Source organism: Anas platyrhynchos, chromosome 1 (genome assembly GCF_047663525.1).
Source record: "Anas platyrhynchos isolate ZD024472 breed Pekin duck chromosome 1, IASCAAS_PekinDuck_T2T, whole genome shotgun sequence".
Classification (NCBI taxonomy): Eukaryota; Metazoa; Chordata; class Aves; order Anseriformes; family Anatidae; genus Anas; species Anas platyrhynchos.
The window spans coordinates 39,900,485-39,916,892 of NC_092587.1; the positions used below are offsets into that span (position 1 = coordinate 39,900,485).

The 16,408-nt window shown below is 35.9% G+C and overlaps 1 protein-coding gene across 6 annotated transcripts in view; it reads right to left on the minus strand.

Moving 5' to 3' along the window:
• Positions 1 to 16,408, minus strand: part of CAPS2 (calcyphosine 2) — a 36,453-nt gene that overhangs the window by 15,974 nt on the left and 4,071 nt on the right. For 5 of the 6 annotated variants that reach the window (XM_021274048.4, XM_027455076.3, XM_072035027.1 and 2 more), the window contains exons 4-13: positions 15,888 to 15,933; positions 15,652 to 15,771; positions 14,661 to 14,693; positions 11,730 to 11,903; positions 8,235 to 8,357; positions 4,553 to 4,620; positions 2,441 to 2,560; positions 1,233 to 1,307; positions 303 to 398; positions 100 to 193 (exon numbers count right to left, since the gene is read on the minus strand). In XM_021274048.4, coding sequence (XP_021129723.4) covers positions 100 to 193; positions 303 to 398; positions 1,233 to 1,307; positions 2,441 to 2,560; positions 4,553 to 4,620; positions 8,235 to 8,357; positions 11,730 to 11,903; positions 14,661 to 14,693; positions 15,652 to 15,771; positions 15,888 to 15,933 — 949 coding nt within the window. The remainder of the gene's footprint in view (positions 1 to 99; positions 194 to 302; positions 399 to 1,232; positions 1,308 to 2,440; positions 2,561 to 4,552; positions 4,621 to 8,234; positions 8,358 to 11,729; positions 11,904 to 14,660; positions 14,694 to 15,651; positions 15,772 to 15,887; positions 15,934 to 16,408) is intronic. The other variant, XM_027455090.3, reaches the window with a different exon arrangement.

Consider the following 16,408-nt stretch of genomic DNA (forward strand, 5'->3'; position numbering starts at 1 on the left):
TGCTAGATAACACAATTTTCAGTTTGAATATCTAAATATTATATCTAAATATTTATTTTCAAATCACCAATAATGCCTTGCATTCAGTAGAATACTTACAATATAGAAGTCACTAAGATCATAAGCTTTTCCCTTCTTTTGTCCTCGCTGATGATGATAAATTCCCTTCTGAATGAAAGGCAAGGCATTTGTTCTGTGAAATAATTCAAAACTAATCTTAAAACAATTACACTTATTTATGTTTGATAAGTACAGTGAAAGATGTTTTATAATTTATTTTTTTTTAAAGTAACTTAACCTACCTGTTTTTTCCAAACTGCCGGAATTCATACACAGTAAGAGATTGGTCATATGCAAAAAAGAATCCAATCAACTCTCTACAGGCATCACGACCATTTCTAAAAGGAAAATTGAAAAGCACCTTTATGTTTTTGCATCTACGCAAATCTAATTCAACCTAAACACAAATAATACTTCTATTTTGAAATATGCATTTTATATCCAATCTTGCATATTGCACAATCTTTATCTTTGAAAGAGCCATCTATTTTCACTAAACCATTCTGGAATCCATCTTCTGGATTTGGGAACACATCTTCATGCAATATTCTGTTCCATAACATTAAGAACGTCTTTCAAAGCTTCATGTTTTAGTATGCCAATATAATTTTCATTCCCTAAAGGATGATGTAAATCTGGACTACTGCATTCTTTATGGTAGATGAAGCTATGGGGCTGAATCCTTGACTATGTCTATACAGCCCGCTGCTCCAGAGCTGAAGAATATGTTTATGTCACCACTACTCAATTCAGAACAAAGATGCCCTCAGCTTGTAAGCTTAGTATGTAAGGAGCTACAAAAAAGATAAAGGCATCCTTTCAATCCACAGTGGTTGCCACACACTAAGAAAAGGCTAAAAGAATTTACAATTAAGTGACACGCAATGGTGAAGAGCACTCTTTTACATCCCTGTGCCAATTGTCCTGCACAGAGCCGTGACTGACATGATGGTAACATTACTTATGTATCTTAATGCTGTACAATGGGACGGTAAACCCACTGTATCAGCCATGTCAGGTGTATTATATGCTCTCTACCTGCATAGCATATACTTTTTTTCTACACATGTAACAGAGAAGGAAAAATTCAGTGCAATTAAATATTTCAACAAGGTAACAACTATCATTCATAAACTCATAGAATTAAAACGCTTTACAGAATGTGTGATTACCTTGATATAATCCTACTATCAAAGCGTAGCTTGTTAGAGAGAACACTTTCAGTCAATCCTGATTTGGTCCTTATTCTGTGAAAATAATGCAGCATATTAATGATATCTATACGCTCACAAAGCAATGGTGCATATGAAAATAACCATTTCAAAACAGTGAAAAAAAATGTAAAGTATGGTATCCTTGGCAACTGGCTGAGGATATGGTTCTTGTAGTTGAATTAGAAAGCAACTCTGAGTTGCAATGTGGAAAGCACACTGTAATTACATCATATGAGATTACATCTACAGAAAGCATAGACATGAATGGGATATTTTGTTTATATGCTCTTATGTCAAGAATTAAACCTCTACCAACCATCATGCTTACACCACTCAATCAATTTTCTTGCAAAATACCCATCTGGGGGCTTCTTTCCCCACTTAGATACTTTATATTGATTATAACTGGTTCCCAAAACAGAGATTTGTTCATGTGATGAGTATAGCAGATTGAGACTGAGAGATTGTTCTTGAAACAGTTTTTTTTTTGCCTTTTTTTTTCTTTTAAATAAAATGATGATGCTTGTTGAAAAAGACTTCAGAAGGTCATGTTAAAACATACAAAGCAGGGATATTTGCCTGCATGTTGAGTAAGATTAACATAATAAAAACAGGAACTGCAGAATCATGTTGTTTTCAGCATGCATTGCTGAAAATCAAAATATTTTCTCATTTTTTCTTAAGCTGTTGGAGTTCCTGTTTTAATGCTCACAGTTCAGAAATTACATTTAAATGCCAATTTTTCAGCAGAAATCAAAACATGAAGGAAAAGTATGATTACATTGTTAAGATCTACATAAGCATTTATAGATGTATATTTATGTAATTTTAAGCACCTCAGGATGGGAATCTCTAAAAGGATACATCAGCATTGCAAGGATTCAACCAACTCAGACTGAGAAAACCCTGTGATGAACAGTATCAGTATGAGCCTAAGATGGTTCTTCCATATTTTATAAATACTATGAATCATTATACACAGAGAATCCACAAATAGGTCCCACTAGGCAATTATAGAAATGGGGGAGGCAAACAATAAGACGTCAGATGAAATTGTTTGTTCCAAGTGAGGAATAAAACATCTGGAAAGGCAAAGAGAGACTGCAGAGCCCAAAATAACAACAACAAAAAATATTTCTAAAGAATGACCACTAGAGAAAACTTACTTTGTTTCATGCAGTGTTCTTTTTCTAAAACGCATGGGTGTGTTCCCAAGTCCCAGAAGTCCATGAGCTTCCTTGGAAACATCAGCGCGTGTGGATTGTTCTGGGTCACTTATAACAGCTCTGACCAAAAAGAACAGGGAGAAGCTCCCTGACTAACACTAAGTTTAAATTTCAGTTTTAACATATTCTTACTCAAGGAAGAAAAACAAACAAAATAAATAAATAAAAATGCCATGTGAATAATGCAATAATAACACATTGAAGTTAGCCATTACACCTGCATAAATTTGAGGGAGGGTTTCTTGTTTATTTGGTTGGTTGTTCTTTTAGGTTTTGGTTTTTTTTGTTGTTGTTGTTTTTTTTGTTTGTTTGTTTGTTTGTGTTTGTTTTTACAAATTCTGAAATCCATTACTCTAAATCAAACACATGAAAGAACAGTCTGGTGGTGCACAACTATGTAATAACTTTGCAGATAGGCAAATTATTTTAAGTATATTTTCTTAGAATTATGGAAGTGATATTAAAATATCAAGAATTAAACTGATTATTAAGATAATCAGCTGAGTGACAGTATCAGTTTAATCTTAGTATCTTAGTATCAGTTTAACAAATAAACAAAAGAGAAGACCCCTTAAAATACATGCTATTGAAATAATTAATCAGAAGGAAAAAAAAATTTTGCATAGCTAATGTAAATTTATAAATTTTCTCTCTGATCTGTGCAGATCCAACTTTGCACACATCAGTTATAATAATTTAACTGCAAGATTGTTTCTATTAAAACAATCAAAAAACCTTTTGTGTTTCCTTTAATAGATTTTCCATGTGACAGTTTTGAACTAATCTTTCCCGATTAACATCCTGCTATCTGATACCAATTTGTTTGGCAGTACTGGCACAGTTATATTTGGAAAATAAACAGAGAGATTTTTTCAATTAAAAGTTCATCTTGATGCAGCTGCAGCACTACTGGATATTGTTTTGACTTTGTCAACAGTGCAGGAGATGCACGGATACATGCAAAAATAAGGAGAAGCAGCTGAAGAAGGTTAAGAATGGAATGACCATCTATGATCCAAGATGCATAAAACCAATCCAACACCAGCAGCACTGAAACACTTCAACACAACTAGCATCTTTTTAACACAATCTCTGTAATCATCAGCTCTAACTACATCATTGTAAAGATATGATACGGGACAAGCATTTCTTAGTTGTTGTTTGCTTTGTTTTAATCAGTGATTTCTGTACTTAAAAATACATTTGGCTTTCTGGGCTGCAATCACACATTGCTGGCTCATGTCGAGCTTCTCATCAACCGACACCCCCAGGTCCTTCTCCTCAGGGCTGCTCTCAATTCGTTCTCTGCCCAGCCTACATTTATGCTTGGGATTGCCCTGACCCAGATGCAGGACCTTGCACTTGTCTTTGTTCAGAACAAGTTTATGGAAACAATAATAAGAAAAATAATTTTAATATACTCATCTTTACCTATTAATTACTTTTTTTTTCTCCTCCTTAACCTACGATGGGATCTTTGTACATAGAAACAATGCTTTCTTGGAGGTAAAGAAAAAATTGCTAACTTCATAGCAATGAAGTTAGGAGAGCTTTCCTGTACAACCTAGATCAACTTGATTAATCTGCTCCTTTTTTCTTTCCTTCCTGATTAACACTCATATAACAACTCCTTTACTGCAGAGAGATGTTGTGCCGATATTAATAAAGGAATTTTAGTAAAGGTGACAGCCTTAGAACAGGAAATAAATACTAAAGATATGTAATTTGTAACAACAGGTATCCATATATTTTGAAGATGTAAAAGAAGGTTATTTCTGAAAAGCACTGTTACTGTAAAACCCATAAATTAGATTCAGATGTAAAATCAACACTTCTTCTCAGAAGAAAAATGAACTTAAACATAGCACTTGAAAGTGATTTTAGATTAAAAAGGTTTTTCACTTAAAGGGATTTTAGAAATAGCACTATGTAAGACTACATAAGAGTTACAATGAGGTCATCAAAACATCTTCCAAGCAAGAGAAGTCAAACACTCACTGACCTAAATTCTTTGTAGGGAACACTGTAGTTTAACGTTGTAAATTCACTTACCTGGATAACTGATCCACCATCAGTTGTTCTACCACAGCCTGTTTTCTCCGCTCTGCAGCAACATCCTCCTGTAAAGAAAAATTGACTGAGAGAAAATGAAATTTAACAAGCACATCAAATACTAAAAGAGCTCTTAGGACAGTGTACAGAGATCACAATCTTACAAATGTCACAATTAATTTGGAATTTTCAAGGGTTTTCTTCATCTTTTCAATTAGAGTCCTATTTGCATGACAAATAATATTCTCTGCTACACACTCAACTTGTCTATGCATATTAGATGTCAATAAATATGAGATTTCTAGTATTTCTGCTGACAGACAGCTTTCCTTATCTTTTATTTCCAATAAATTTTCTAAGTACGTTACAGCCTGAGGAATTTCACACTATTCCAAGTACCATGGTTGACACAGATTCCCACTGAAAGAATGAGACTCCAGCAATAGCTGGTAATAAATAAATAAATAAGGATAAGTTTATTAATGTTAAAAGTTTAGTCTCAGCGCTCAATTTCTATTTGCTGCATGCCAGAATAATGTTCTACTGAAACAGACCAACCTGAAAACCCTTTCCTTATAAAAGAGAGATCATCCTAAGGGGGCAGGAGATTAGGAGATTTAACAGGATCTTACTGCCATTTTTACTTTAGAGTAACAGCCAAGCATAACTTTGTGCCATTCACCGTAAAGTGCTTGGTTGTTGATCATCATTGGTTTCATAGAAAGAAAACCCAAGGCACAAGAGGATGCTGAAGGTCAGAACAGAGGCCACTGGCAACCATTATGCCCCCCATCTCACTTCATCCTCCAAATCTCCAAACTTTTTCACCACAATTACATTTCCTTTTTCTTCCCCCAACTTTATTTTTGAGAAAATAGAGATTGTTTCCGAGGGGTTTAGACAACCTCTTTGATGACTTGTTAGCTATTCTGAATCTGAAGAATTAAGATATTTTTATGATTATTTTTTTCCCCCCGCATAGATTATCACACACCAACCAAATTCTAGATACATCAAGTCTTCCCATGGCTGAAGAAGAATTAAAAGTTGGTTCCAAAACAGAATGTAACTAATGGATAATCCATAAATCCCCAGAGATGCTATGGGTATTGTTCACAAATCTTCAGGTAAATACTGATTAGCATTAGCCAAAAACAATGAAAAATTTAACACCAGACCAACAGGTGTTTATACTGATTTTAAGCCTTAAAAGATTTCTAAATTGTAGCAGATTGGGGACTTTTTATTTTGCTTTCATATTTCATTTTTGCATCTAATTAACAGATCTACTGGTATTCCAAATTACTGAAGCTCTGACATTAAGAAGCATTATGTAAAGGAAGACACAGTGATAATGCACAGCAGCGTTTCTTAAAACTCAACGTATTCCAAGGATTGCTCTTACAGATCTAAAACAGCTAGCATGATAAAAACTGATTTTGAAAATTCAACTTTGTATTTCAGTTGAATACTAGAAGGTCACTAAATGTACTCTCAGAAGAAAATCTTCCATTCACCTCTTGGACAAAATCTCTACTACGAATTTACATAACTGCTGAGGTAGACATTGAGCTTACAGCAACTCTCGATGTTTAATAAGATGCAACTCTTTTGTCCACAAAAGAATTATTTATAGAAAACAAACCTTCCAAAAATATTTTTATCATATATAGTGTTGTTTGGCTATCATACATTTACTGCAATCCATCTTGGATAAGACAATTCTCTACCCAAGCTAAAGAAAATTTAAAAGAAAATGTGTTTTAATGTTAGAGGTTTTAGCAATGATTACAGTAAAAGGAAATGTTAAAAATATTGTCATCTTAAGCAAATTTTTAAAGCACTTTAAAATCAAATGCGTATAATTGAGACAACATATATCCAATTGCATTATTGTAATAAGGAGTAGTTACTTCTGATTTTTCCGTTATTCCTACTTCTGTCAGAATCTTGAACCTGAGAGAACCCTGGAGAGGCTCCTAGAAAGAGAGAGACAGCCTGTGCAACCATGAGTACTAATCAGTAACAGAAGGATTTCTAAAGGTCCCTGTGACACATTGCTGGGACACCTGCTGGTTTCCTTTTAAAACATGACAGGTACACTGCAGCTGGCGTTTGTGGTTGGGCACTGCTCCTTTTCTCAGTCTTTTCACGGTATTTGATTTAGCATTAAGTAGTTACTCTAATGATACTTCAAAACAGTTTGCCCCACTAGCCTCACCCAACAATACAGATCTTTAAAATAATTCTAAAAATAATGAACGGGAAGTTCTTCATAAGACTACTTTCCAAAAAGATTTTCTGATCGTGAAAATGATCAGTAGCCTCAATAGTGCAACATTCACTATTATTAAGCAAATAATTAGATTTTATATGAGACAAGTCCCACTTTAACGAGATTAGAAATCAAATAGATGTTTGCAAGGTGAACTTCAGTGCATAATGATGAGCAAACAAAATAAATGAAAAAATATTTACTTTTATAGTCTCATAAAATTTGTTATGGCTTAGTATTCCATCAGAATGTTAGAATGCTAACTCTGCTCAGCAATACATACAAAATTCACTTATGAAAGACATCACTCTGCATATGCAAATAGTGAAGCACAGAGTACCAAGTCTCAAGGTTCTTCATCACTGTAAATAATCCCAAAATCAAGATTTAGCCTTAAATGTACAATACGCCTTTTGCACAGTCCTAAAGAGAGTAAAAATCTCTCTGTATGTAAGAAATTTAAGAAACTTACTGGGTATAAATAAATTTATTATAGTAAAGCCATGTCTGTTTCCACTCTGGGGGCCTCTCTCTCCCCCAGAATCAATAGGATAAGAGGAAATCAGAGGGGAACTAACAGAGCATTGGAGATGAAGCAATTGAAAGGAGAGGCTAAAGAAGTTTGGCTTTGTTTACTTTGCAGAGGAAGCAGCTATAAAGTGTTCTAAAAGCTTCCTAAAACCAAAAGACAGTTACAAAGTTTTTTTTTGTTGTTGTTTATTTTTTACTTTTGCAACAGTGGCCAACATTATAAAAGGAGGTCAATGTCACAAATGGAGCCATGGGAGGCTTGGTAAGGGTAATAGGAAGAACATCTTCACAAGGAGAGTAACACAGCAAAGGAATACGTTGCTTAGAAATGCTGTAGAACTCCATCCTTGGATCTTGAAGATTCAGCCAAAGCCATAGCTGACCTGACCTAATACTAGCAGCAGAGCCCATATTGCTTATGAAGCGGGGTCTCATCACATACTCCATTTCAAGAGATAACAACGGAAAACAGCTTATTTACGCTAGAAACTAGTCAGAGTAAAAGCTGATGCAATCATGAAATCCATGAATTGTGGAATGCAGGCTCAGGTAGGAGCTACAGACAAGAAGAAATAGAACAGTATGGTCAGTTTCACATGAGTCACTCAGTTGATCTGCTTAGCTGTATTTATTTATATTTAATTTGCATTCTTATTTATACATATTACTGCATAAAATACAAGCATTGCAAATAAGATTAAAAAATTGCTCACTGGATTGCTCAGTTCAACTCCCACTAAAATAGATGTTCAAACCCCCATGGTTGCAATTACAGACTAGGACCAAATCATCAAAAGTCTAACTTCCATTGAACATCTGGGAAGTCATTCTGCAAGTCTAGAAAGTTAACAGCCTAATACCAGCTAAAACACTTACAGCTTCTGATTTTCTCACACCATGCTGCATATTGTAGGGCTTGCTTGTGTAGCATTGTTGCAGAAGAGCTTTCTCATCAAGAGCTGTAAGATCGTCCTTGTGCCCAACTTTGAGCTGTGTACCCTATACAAAAACACGTTATTTTCAGAAATCAAGTTTAATTATTAAAAACAATTTTCCTCAACAATTTATTAAAAAGGGTTGTTTATTTGAAAAAGTCTTTCTCCTTCTTCATGCCAATTAGAAAAAGTAAAGACATTTTAAGCCAAGATTTCTATGAAAATTGAACTTAAAAATCTTGCTCTCAAGTCTTGCCTTAAAGCTTTTGAGCCCTTAACAACAACTATCAACCATATTAAAAAAATAAATAAATAAAAAATCAGAAGTACCTTGGTCCAAAGTACCAATGCTTTGTGAAAAACCATTAGCAAGTCATAGATGGTAGACTGTTAGTACCTCACTGAAGAAAAGAGCTCATTCTTTCTCTGTTGCATTCAAGAACAGCCAAGAGAAAGCAGCAGATTTGCCATCACATGCAAAGTTCACCATCACAAAAGTGCCATTTCTTGACCAGCAAAGAAGTTAAATAAAGGCTGGATAAGGAACAGCTGAAGTATATTGCTGAACTGGGTCTAAGAGACTTGTAAATCAGTCTGAATATATTACAGAAATATTTCCCACATGGGGGATATGAGCAAGGAGACTGTATGAACAAAGGAGACTGCATTTACAGAAGCTGGGAAGGAGGAAACATGGGACACAAATCAGTACTGTAGGTTTCATTACCTATTCTGCTCTAGGAGCAGCTTCTTTTCAGAGAATTTATTGCAAATCCCACAAATCAGATGATAAATATCTTGAAATCTATTGAAATTTATTATTTAATCAGATAGCAATAATGTCTAGCAGAATAGTCTTTGTTAGATATATTTAAATCTGTCACAAAAACTGACATGCACAGCTTCTAGCACTCAGCATGCATCTTTCTGGAAACCAAAAGCACTAGGAATGCACCAATTCTGCCTTTTCTCTCGCAGTTTATGCTTGTGTTGGTTTTACCCTGTTGGGCAACTGAACTCTACCACAACCATTCTCTCACTCACCCTCCCCGAAGGAAAAGGGAGAGAAAATATGATGGATAGGGATGAGATGTTAGGACTGATAAATTAGGGCTGAAGGGTTGAGAAGAGGTCAGAAGGATTACTCAACAATTATCATCATGTGCAAAACACGACTCAGCACAGGGAGACAAACATAATTTATTGTTTACCACTAGCAGGCTATCACAGTGAGAAACTAAAAGCAAATTAAAAATCCCTTCCTCCCATCCACCTTCTTCTAACCCCTCCCCCTGAACAGTGCAGGGGACCAGGGACTAGGGGCTGTGGTCAGTCTCTAACACTGTCTCCACTGCTTCTTCATGGTCGCTCTTCAAGCACTGTTCCCACATGGCTCCATCCCACGGAGTCCATCCCCCAGGAGCAAATTGCTCCAGCACGGGTCCCCTATGGGTGGCAGCTCCCCCCAGACCCCTGCTCCTGCGTGGGCTCCTCTCCACGGGCTGCAGCTCCAGCCCGGGGCCTGCTCCTGCGGGGGCTCTCTATGGGCCGCAGCCTCCTCCAGGCCACATCCACCTGCTCCCCCAGGGGCTCCTCCACCCATGGGGGGGCTGCAGTGTGGAGATCTGCTCCGTGTGGGACCCATGGGCTGCAGGGGGACAGCCTGCTCCACCAGGGGCCTCTCCACAGGCCGCAGGGGAACTGCTGCTGCGTGCTTGGAGCATCTCCTGCCCTCCTGCTGCACTGGGGGCTGCAGGGCTGCTTCTTACTCCACTCTCCCCAAGGCTATTGTGCAGTTGTTTTTTTTTGTTTTTTTTTTTTTTACCCCTTTCTTAACTGCGCCCTCCCAGAGGCCCAACCAGCATCGCTCCATGGCTTGGCTCTGGCCAGTGGCGGGACCCTTTTGGAGCTGGCTCTGCTCTGACATGGGGCAGCTCCTGGGATCTGCTCACAGAGGCCACTCCTGCAGCCCCCTACTATGTAAATCCAATACAGTTTGCTACCTATTTATTCAGTTTCAGACTAACTTGACTACTCCTGTAAATACCCTTCTGATGGGCTTGCAGTACAACACAAAGGATTCACATCTTGGAAAACATGGCATGATTGTGCCAGATCAGTGCGTAAGAGTGAAAACATTAAAAGCAAAAGTAAAACTACAACAAAACACCGAAAATGGTATTCTTCACTGCCATGAAACAAACATAAACTTAAGAAGACAACAGAATTGTTTCCTTCACTCAGTTCTTTTACCTATAGAATCTTATACTTCTACATTCTCCAAATTTTGTCCGAGTTTTAGAAGAGTGGCTCTAATGGGACAACATCCCTTTAGAAGTATAAATAATATGTGCAAAAGAGACCTCAGTCCACACAGCCATAAATCTTTGTCTTCTGTAAAACTGTCCCTCTTTATTACACTGAGCATTAAGCAAGTAAATAAGTAATCTCGTTGCCATTTATCACAAACTTTTTATCTGAAAAGCAATATATACAGTATGTGCTTAAGGAAGCTCAGCATCTGCATATTTTGCCTTTCATTAAGATTCCTAAGTGGTCATCCACCCTCAGCACAGTCTAGCATTTGACCAGTCCTCACAGATGTTGCTCACTTTTGTTTCCTGTTCCTTGCTAGAAACCTTTTCTCTTTGACCTCTTTACATCTGAAATGACATATTTTGCTCTGTGCAGACAATTTTCTCTACTCTCTCTTCCAGAACAGGTCAGTTTTTCCCATCTTTGTTTTCACATTTTTCCTCCACTTATCTTCCCTTGTTTGCACCTTAGTCTTAATTTAAAAATAAACAAAAAAAAAAAAAAAAGGAAGAATCAATACAGCTTGCAGTCCAACTTTGCAGACTAGCTGTACTGGATCTTAAGAAAGGCCAAAGCAAAAAATACAGATATTATCTTCCATTATTTTAAAAAATTCTTTCTATTTTCAGTGTTAGGAGCTTTCAAAGGTACAGACCGCATATTTCACCCCTTCTTTTCTAAATCTTAGGTACAATCATAATTTAACATAATATTAAAAAATAAATAAGATGGAACGCATCTCTGTATTTGGAAATAACATTTTATCAAGTTCTTTTTACTCTCATCGTCTTCAGCAGAAAACTTATTCCTATCAATTACACTAATATTGACACTTAGGATAGATGTACACTATAAGGGCAAATGTTACATCTCTTACCAGAAAACAAAAGCACACTTTTGTTTCTCAGAGTACCAGTTTCTTGTTCTAGAGGAACTGAAGCAAACTTTCTTATTTTATATCCTACTCAACATTAAATGTTGAAACCATACAGGGAAATGTCTTTACAATAAGTACATGAAAGAAGTTATTTACACGCACATGCAAGTCACTCTACACACTGTAATGAAATACCCACTCAAATTTACTACTTAAAAATGCAATTTTTACTTTGCCAGCTACCTTTATTGAAGTTTCTGGACACTGTTGGGGGCCTTTTTTCTTTTCTGCAATTCTCTCAGAATACTGCTTATATTCTTCCTTCACATCTGCTTCATACTGACGATACTTCAATTTATATTTGTCTGTTGGGGATGGCAGATCTTCTGGTATTATCTTCTGCTCTAAAACAGAATGCTAGAGCAAAGAACAATCGATATAAATGCCTCTGGTTGATATATTGAAGGAGAACACCATTTTTATAATTCATATACACTAAAACCTATGAAACTACTTGACAACTGTGCTTCATATTACAGAAAAAATGCAAATATGACTGCACATTCAGGCTTCATTTTCATGGAGTTCTTCACATTCTGTTTTTTTTTTGTTTGTTTTTTTTTGGGGGGGGTAATCTAAGTAGTACACAGCCAAATAACTTTACACAAAGTCAAGACCCTGTGGTGCTGTTCTATGAGAAAATGCTACAGATGACTAAAACAGGAATTCTCACATTTGATTTTGGATGGCTGAAAATGGGCTAATGAGTTTTTTTTCCAGTCACAGTTTCTAATGAGTTTGGATGGCAGATGAGTATTAGTCCCTACATTACCTTCCCTACAACACCAGTCAGAAAGGCTGTGAAGCCAACTAAGTACCTTCCTAACTTTATGTTCCTTCCAGTGCTCTATGCAGTAGGAACAACATCAGTGTGAGAAGCCCAGGACTCCATTCTTCTTTCTCTCCCCAGATAACACTTTCAACGTTTACGTGATATCCCTTCAATGCTAAAAAAAAATAAGATGATCTTATCTAGCATCTCTGCTTGGCACATCTCATCTTGAAGCAGCAGTGAACAGTCCTGTATTCAAAAATCATTTTTCAAAAAAAAACAGAAGATTTATGTTCTTGAAAGGGCAGCCTTCTCTTTCAAAAGAGGATCTACATCCCTTCACTGGTTAATTCCTGAATGATAAGACAATATTCAAATTATTCCTCCAAAAGTGACCTATTTTGGGAAGATTTACTTATGTAGTCTGTTATCAAGGAAGTCGGAATATATCTTGCTAAAGAAACGCTCAGTCAGGGCCCAGAAGCAAGCAACGCAGAAATAAAGACCACTCAGAGGAATATATTAAAACATTTCAGAAAATCTTCTCCCCAAAAGTAAAAGTCAAGTCAAGAAAAAAAAAAAAAAGAGAGACAAGAGAGATGGCAAAAAGAGGGTAAATGAACAGAAGATGCATTACTGCAAATTTAGCACTAAAGTATTTAAAACATAATGAAGGCAGGAAGTAGACGAGATAAAGGAAAGCAGAGAACGAAAGACCTTGAAACAGTCAAAGCCTTAACAACCTTTTGTTAACACTCCTGCATCTAGACAGATTTATATGTATGAACTTAATATTTTTTTTAAAAAAAAAGGTATAACAAGATGTGAAATTATAGGCATCCAGAGCTGAGAAGAGTATAGCAACTCAAATACATACACACTGCACTTATAATGCCATACAGAGGAAAAATAGCCATCTGCGGTTAAACATCTACAGTTGTATTTTAAGATGTGTATAAATACCTACATTGGGTATGTAGATATTCTGAGAACTACTGCACTACTAGTCCAGTACTCTCTGGTTGTACAATCCATACAGACAGCCTAAATTAATGAACATGAGTTGGTATGTTCTCATTATGTTGGAACTCTAAGAAACAATAAAAATGTTACGCTTCTGGTAGTATGGAGAAGTTTAAACAATACAAATGAACAGGTGAGAAGCTGCAGCAAAGTAATTATGTTCAAATCACCTTTTCAGAAAGCTACTTCTATTTGTCCTTGTGATGGATGTTTTGTACTTTACAGCTTTTATTCACAATCTTACTAATTACCTTCTGTAACACTGGAAGAAGTGAAGCAACCTGAAGGAGGGAAAGAAAAAAAAAAAAGAGGAAAAAAGAGGACACCATGCCTTCCCTGGAGGAGATACCAAGACTGATCAGGAAGGAGACTCTTAGGAGACACTTCTACAGAGTACAAGGTGTGGAGGACAGGGAGGCATGGCAGCACACATTCAGATCAGAGGCTATAGCTCATACTGAGAAACTGCAAGGCTCAGGTCGTTTGCATTCAGCAGGGGTAAGGAAACCTCTTTCCCCCCACCTCTGAGTATGCAGCAACTCAGAAAGTCTTTGACTTTACAGCATCCATGTGTAAAGACACAATGTGCAAGACACAATGTGCAGGGATTAAGCACATTAAGCACAAAAACTTAATTCTTCGCTATTCTACCTCATTGCTCTACATTTTCTCTATTAAAAAAAATAAATACTTCAGCTTTTATTTAAATACATTTTATTCTGTTTCAAGCTGAGAAAACATTTGGTCATATAGGGAAACATATAAAAGGATGATCCTGTCACGTTCACCTTAATAGCTCTAGCTGGTTCATAGTCCTGCCATAAAGGTCAATATATTATTTGCTTCAAGGGGTACAGATTATATGTAATTGAATTTATAACTGTTTTCCCTCTGGCAACACTGCTGTTCTAGACAAACTCATTCAGTATTTCTTAGGTTTACTTAATTTCTTTTTTGAAATACTGTAATCCTAAGCATTGTATTTTCCAATTCTTCCATCAATTAGAAACATTGATAAGTTAGGATATTTCCTGCATCCTAGCCAAATAAAAATGTATGGTAACATGTTAAAAAGATTATGACTATGACAGAAAATTATGTTGGCAGTACTATCTAAAATTTTTAAACTAATTCAGGAATATCTGATCTCTCAAATTAAAAAAGCCAGATTAAAACAGACAGATTAAAAAGTCTCTTAAATTAACTAGTTCCTCTTACACAAAAGAAGTTAAAACATATTTCACTTTGAGACCATATACCACCGTACTCTGCTATTCAGTTGCTAATTTTGTCAGTGTATATTTTTTCAGCTACTTTACCTCTGTTTTCTTCTGACAGGGCCTTCTAGAAATCTGTTTAAAAGAGCAATTAAATAGTAATTAGCAAAATCTCCTCTGTGTGAATAGACAAATAAAACATTGTCAAATTCCTTTTTTCCAAACTTAATTCAGACATAAAAGTTCAAAGGAAAACTCTTCTTACATTCAGGGAACAATTGTAATAACCAAGTAATTAAATTAATTCTTAAATTTATTATACTGGATATTGAATCCTGAACAGTGCTATAAATCTATAAATCAGAATATTAACATCTGGACTACTGATTTCCCTTACAAAGTATCTAAGCCTGGTGGCAATTAAGTTTCTTAGTCATCCAGGACTAAAAACGTTGGTACGTGTTCAGGAAATTTTAAAAATAAAACTGTTAATATGTTATATTAACATAAATATGTTAAACATAATTCCAAACATAATTCCGAAGTCAAAATCACAGTTGTGTTTTAAGGACAAGAGACTAAACAAAACTCTAAGAATGGTTGCATTTAACTTCAAAGTTTCCTTTTCACCAAAAGTAACTATTCTTCCACAAAATTAATACTCACTCTTTGCAAACCTAGTTTTTTTTTTCTTCAATTGTATGCTTAATGACCACGATTGATCTTTATTATTTTTGTAAGTTACACTTTGTTTAGAAAGTGGGGAACTTTTGTTTACCTATCTCAAAAGTATTAAGTTTTTCAGTTGCTTTGACGAATAGTAAATAAAGTTAGTTATTAAAATATTCCTTAAAATTGAGTACAATGCAAAGAATGAATGCATCTACCAATGAAGAAGAGTAAAGAAACTGGATTTTTGAAATATTCTAGGCTTCTCAGTAAAAAGTATTTTGCCAAAAGTATTTTGAACCAATAGCATTAGATGAGAATTTAATCTAAAAAAAAGAGGAGCTTTTATGAAAATGCTAAAGATATTTTTCTAAATTACTACTAAAGGGGCAAATTTTGAAAAGATTTGTAGTGACAGACCTACCTGTTGAGATGGGAGATGCTGCGCAGGTGGCATTTGTAATGATGTTCTCCAGTCTGGAGATGAATCTAGAGGGCAAGTATGAGGACAATCCCTACTGTACGGTATGTAAGAGTTCCCATCCTAAAATTAAAAATGATAGTAATCATAATTGTTTTATATTTGGTGTCATATTTTTATAAACTCCTGTGACACATGAACTCTGAAAACTATTCAAGACAAAACTGATTTATAATTACCTCTTCATCAGAATCTCCCAGCCTCCTTAGATCTAGGCATGGCACCCTGCAGGAAGTTAAAATCATTTTAAGAGCTGTATGTTCTCTTATTTTTCAATTACAGTAAAAGCAAGCTGCCTACTAGTTATTATATCATGTACATTATTATAGTTGTTATATTATATATATGTATTAGCTCCTTCACAAAAGTTTCCCTACTCTGAACAGGGTTTCATTACAACTGGAAACAGCCTACTTTGGAAATGCCTATTAGTCCCTCTTACAACACCTCAGGAACTGGACACTGAGCTTTTCCTTTTTCCCAGCTGCTGAGTACACCAGCAGCATGACCCTTCTTCACTCCCAGCCTCAGACAGTCCAGCAAAGCCATCCTGGCTCCTCTTCACTCCCCACCAGGAGCTGCTGCAACAAAATCATAAATCAAGGACTCTTTATCCCTGTCTTCCACAGCAGGTCTGTGGCAACATCCCTCTATAATTAGTCACCAGAGAGCCAACAGCGAACAAATAGCTCCTTGGGAT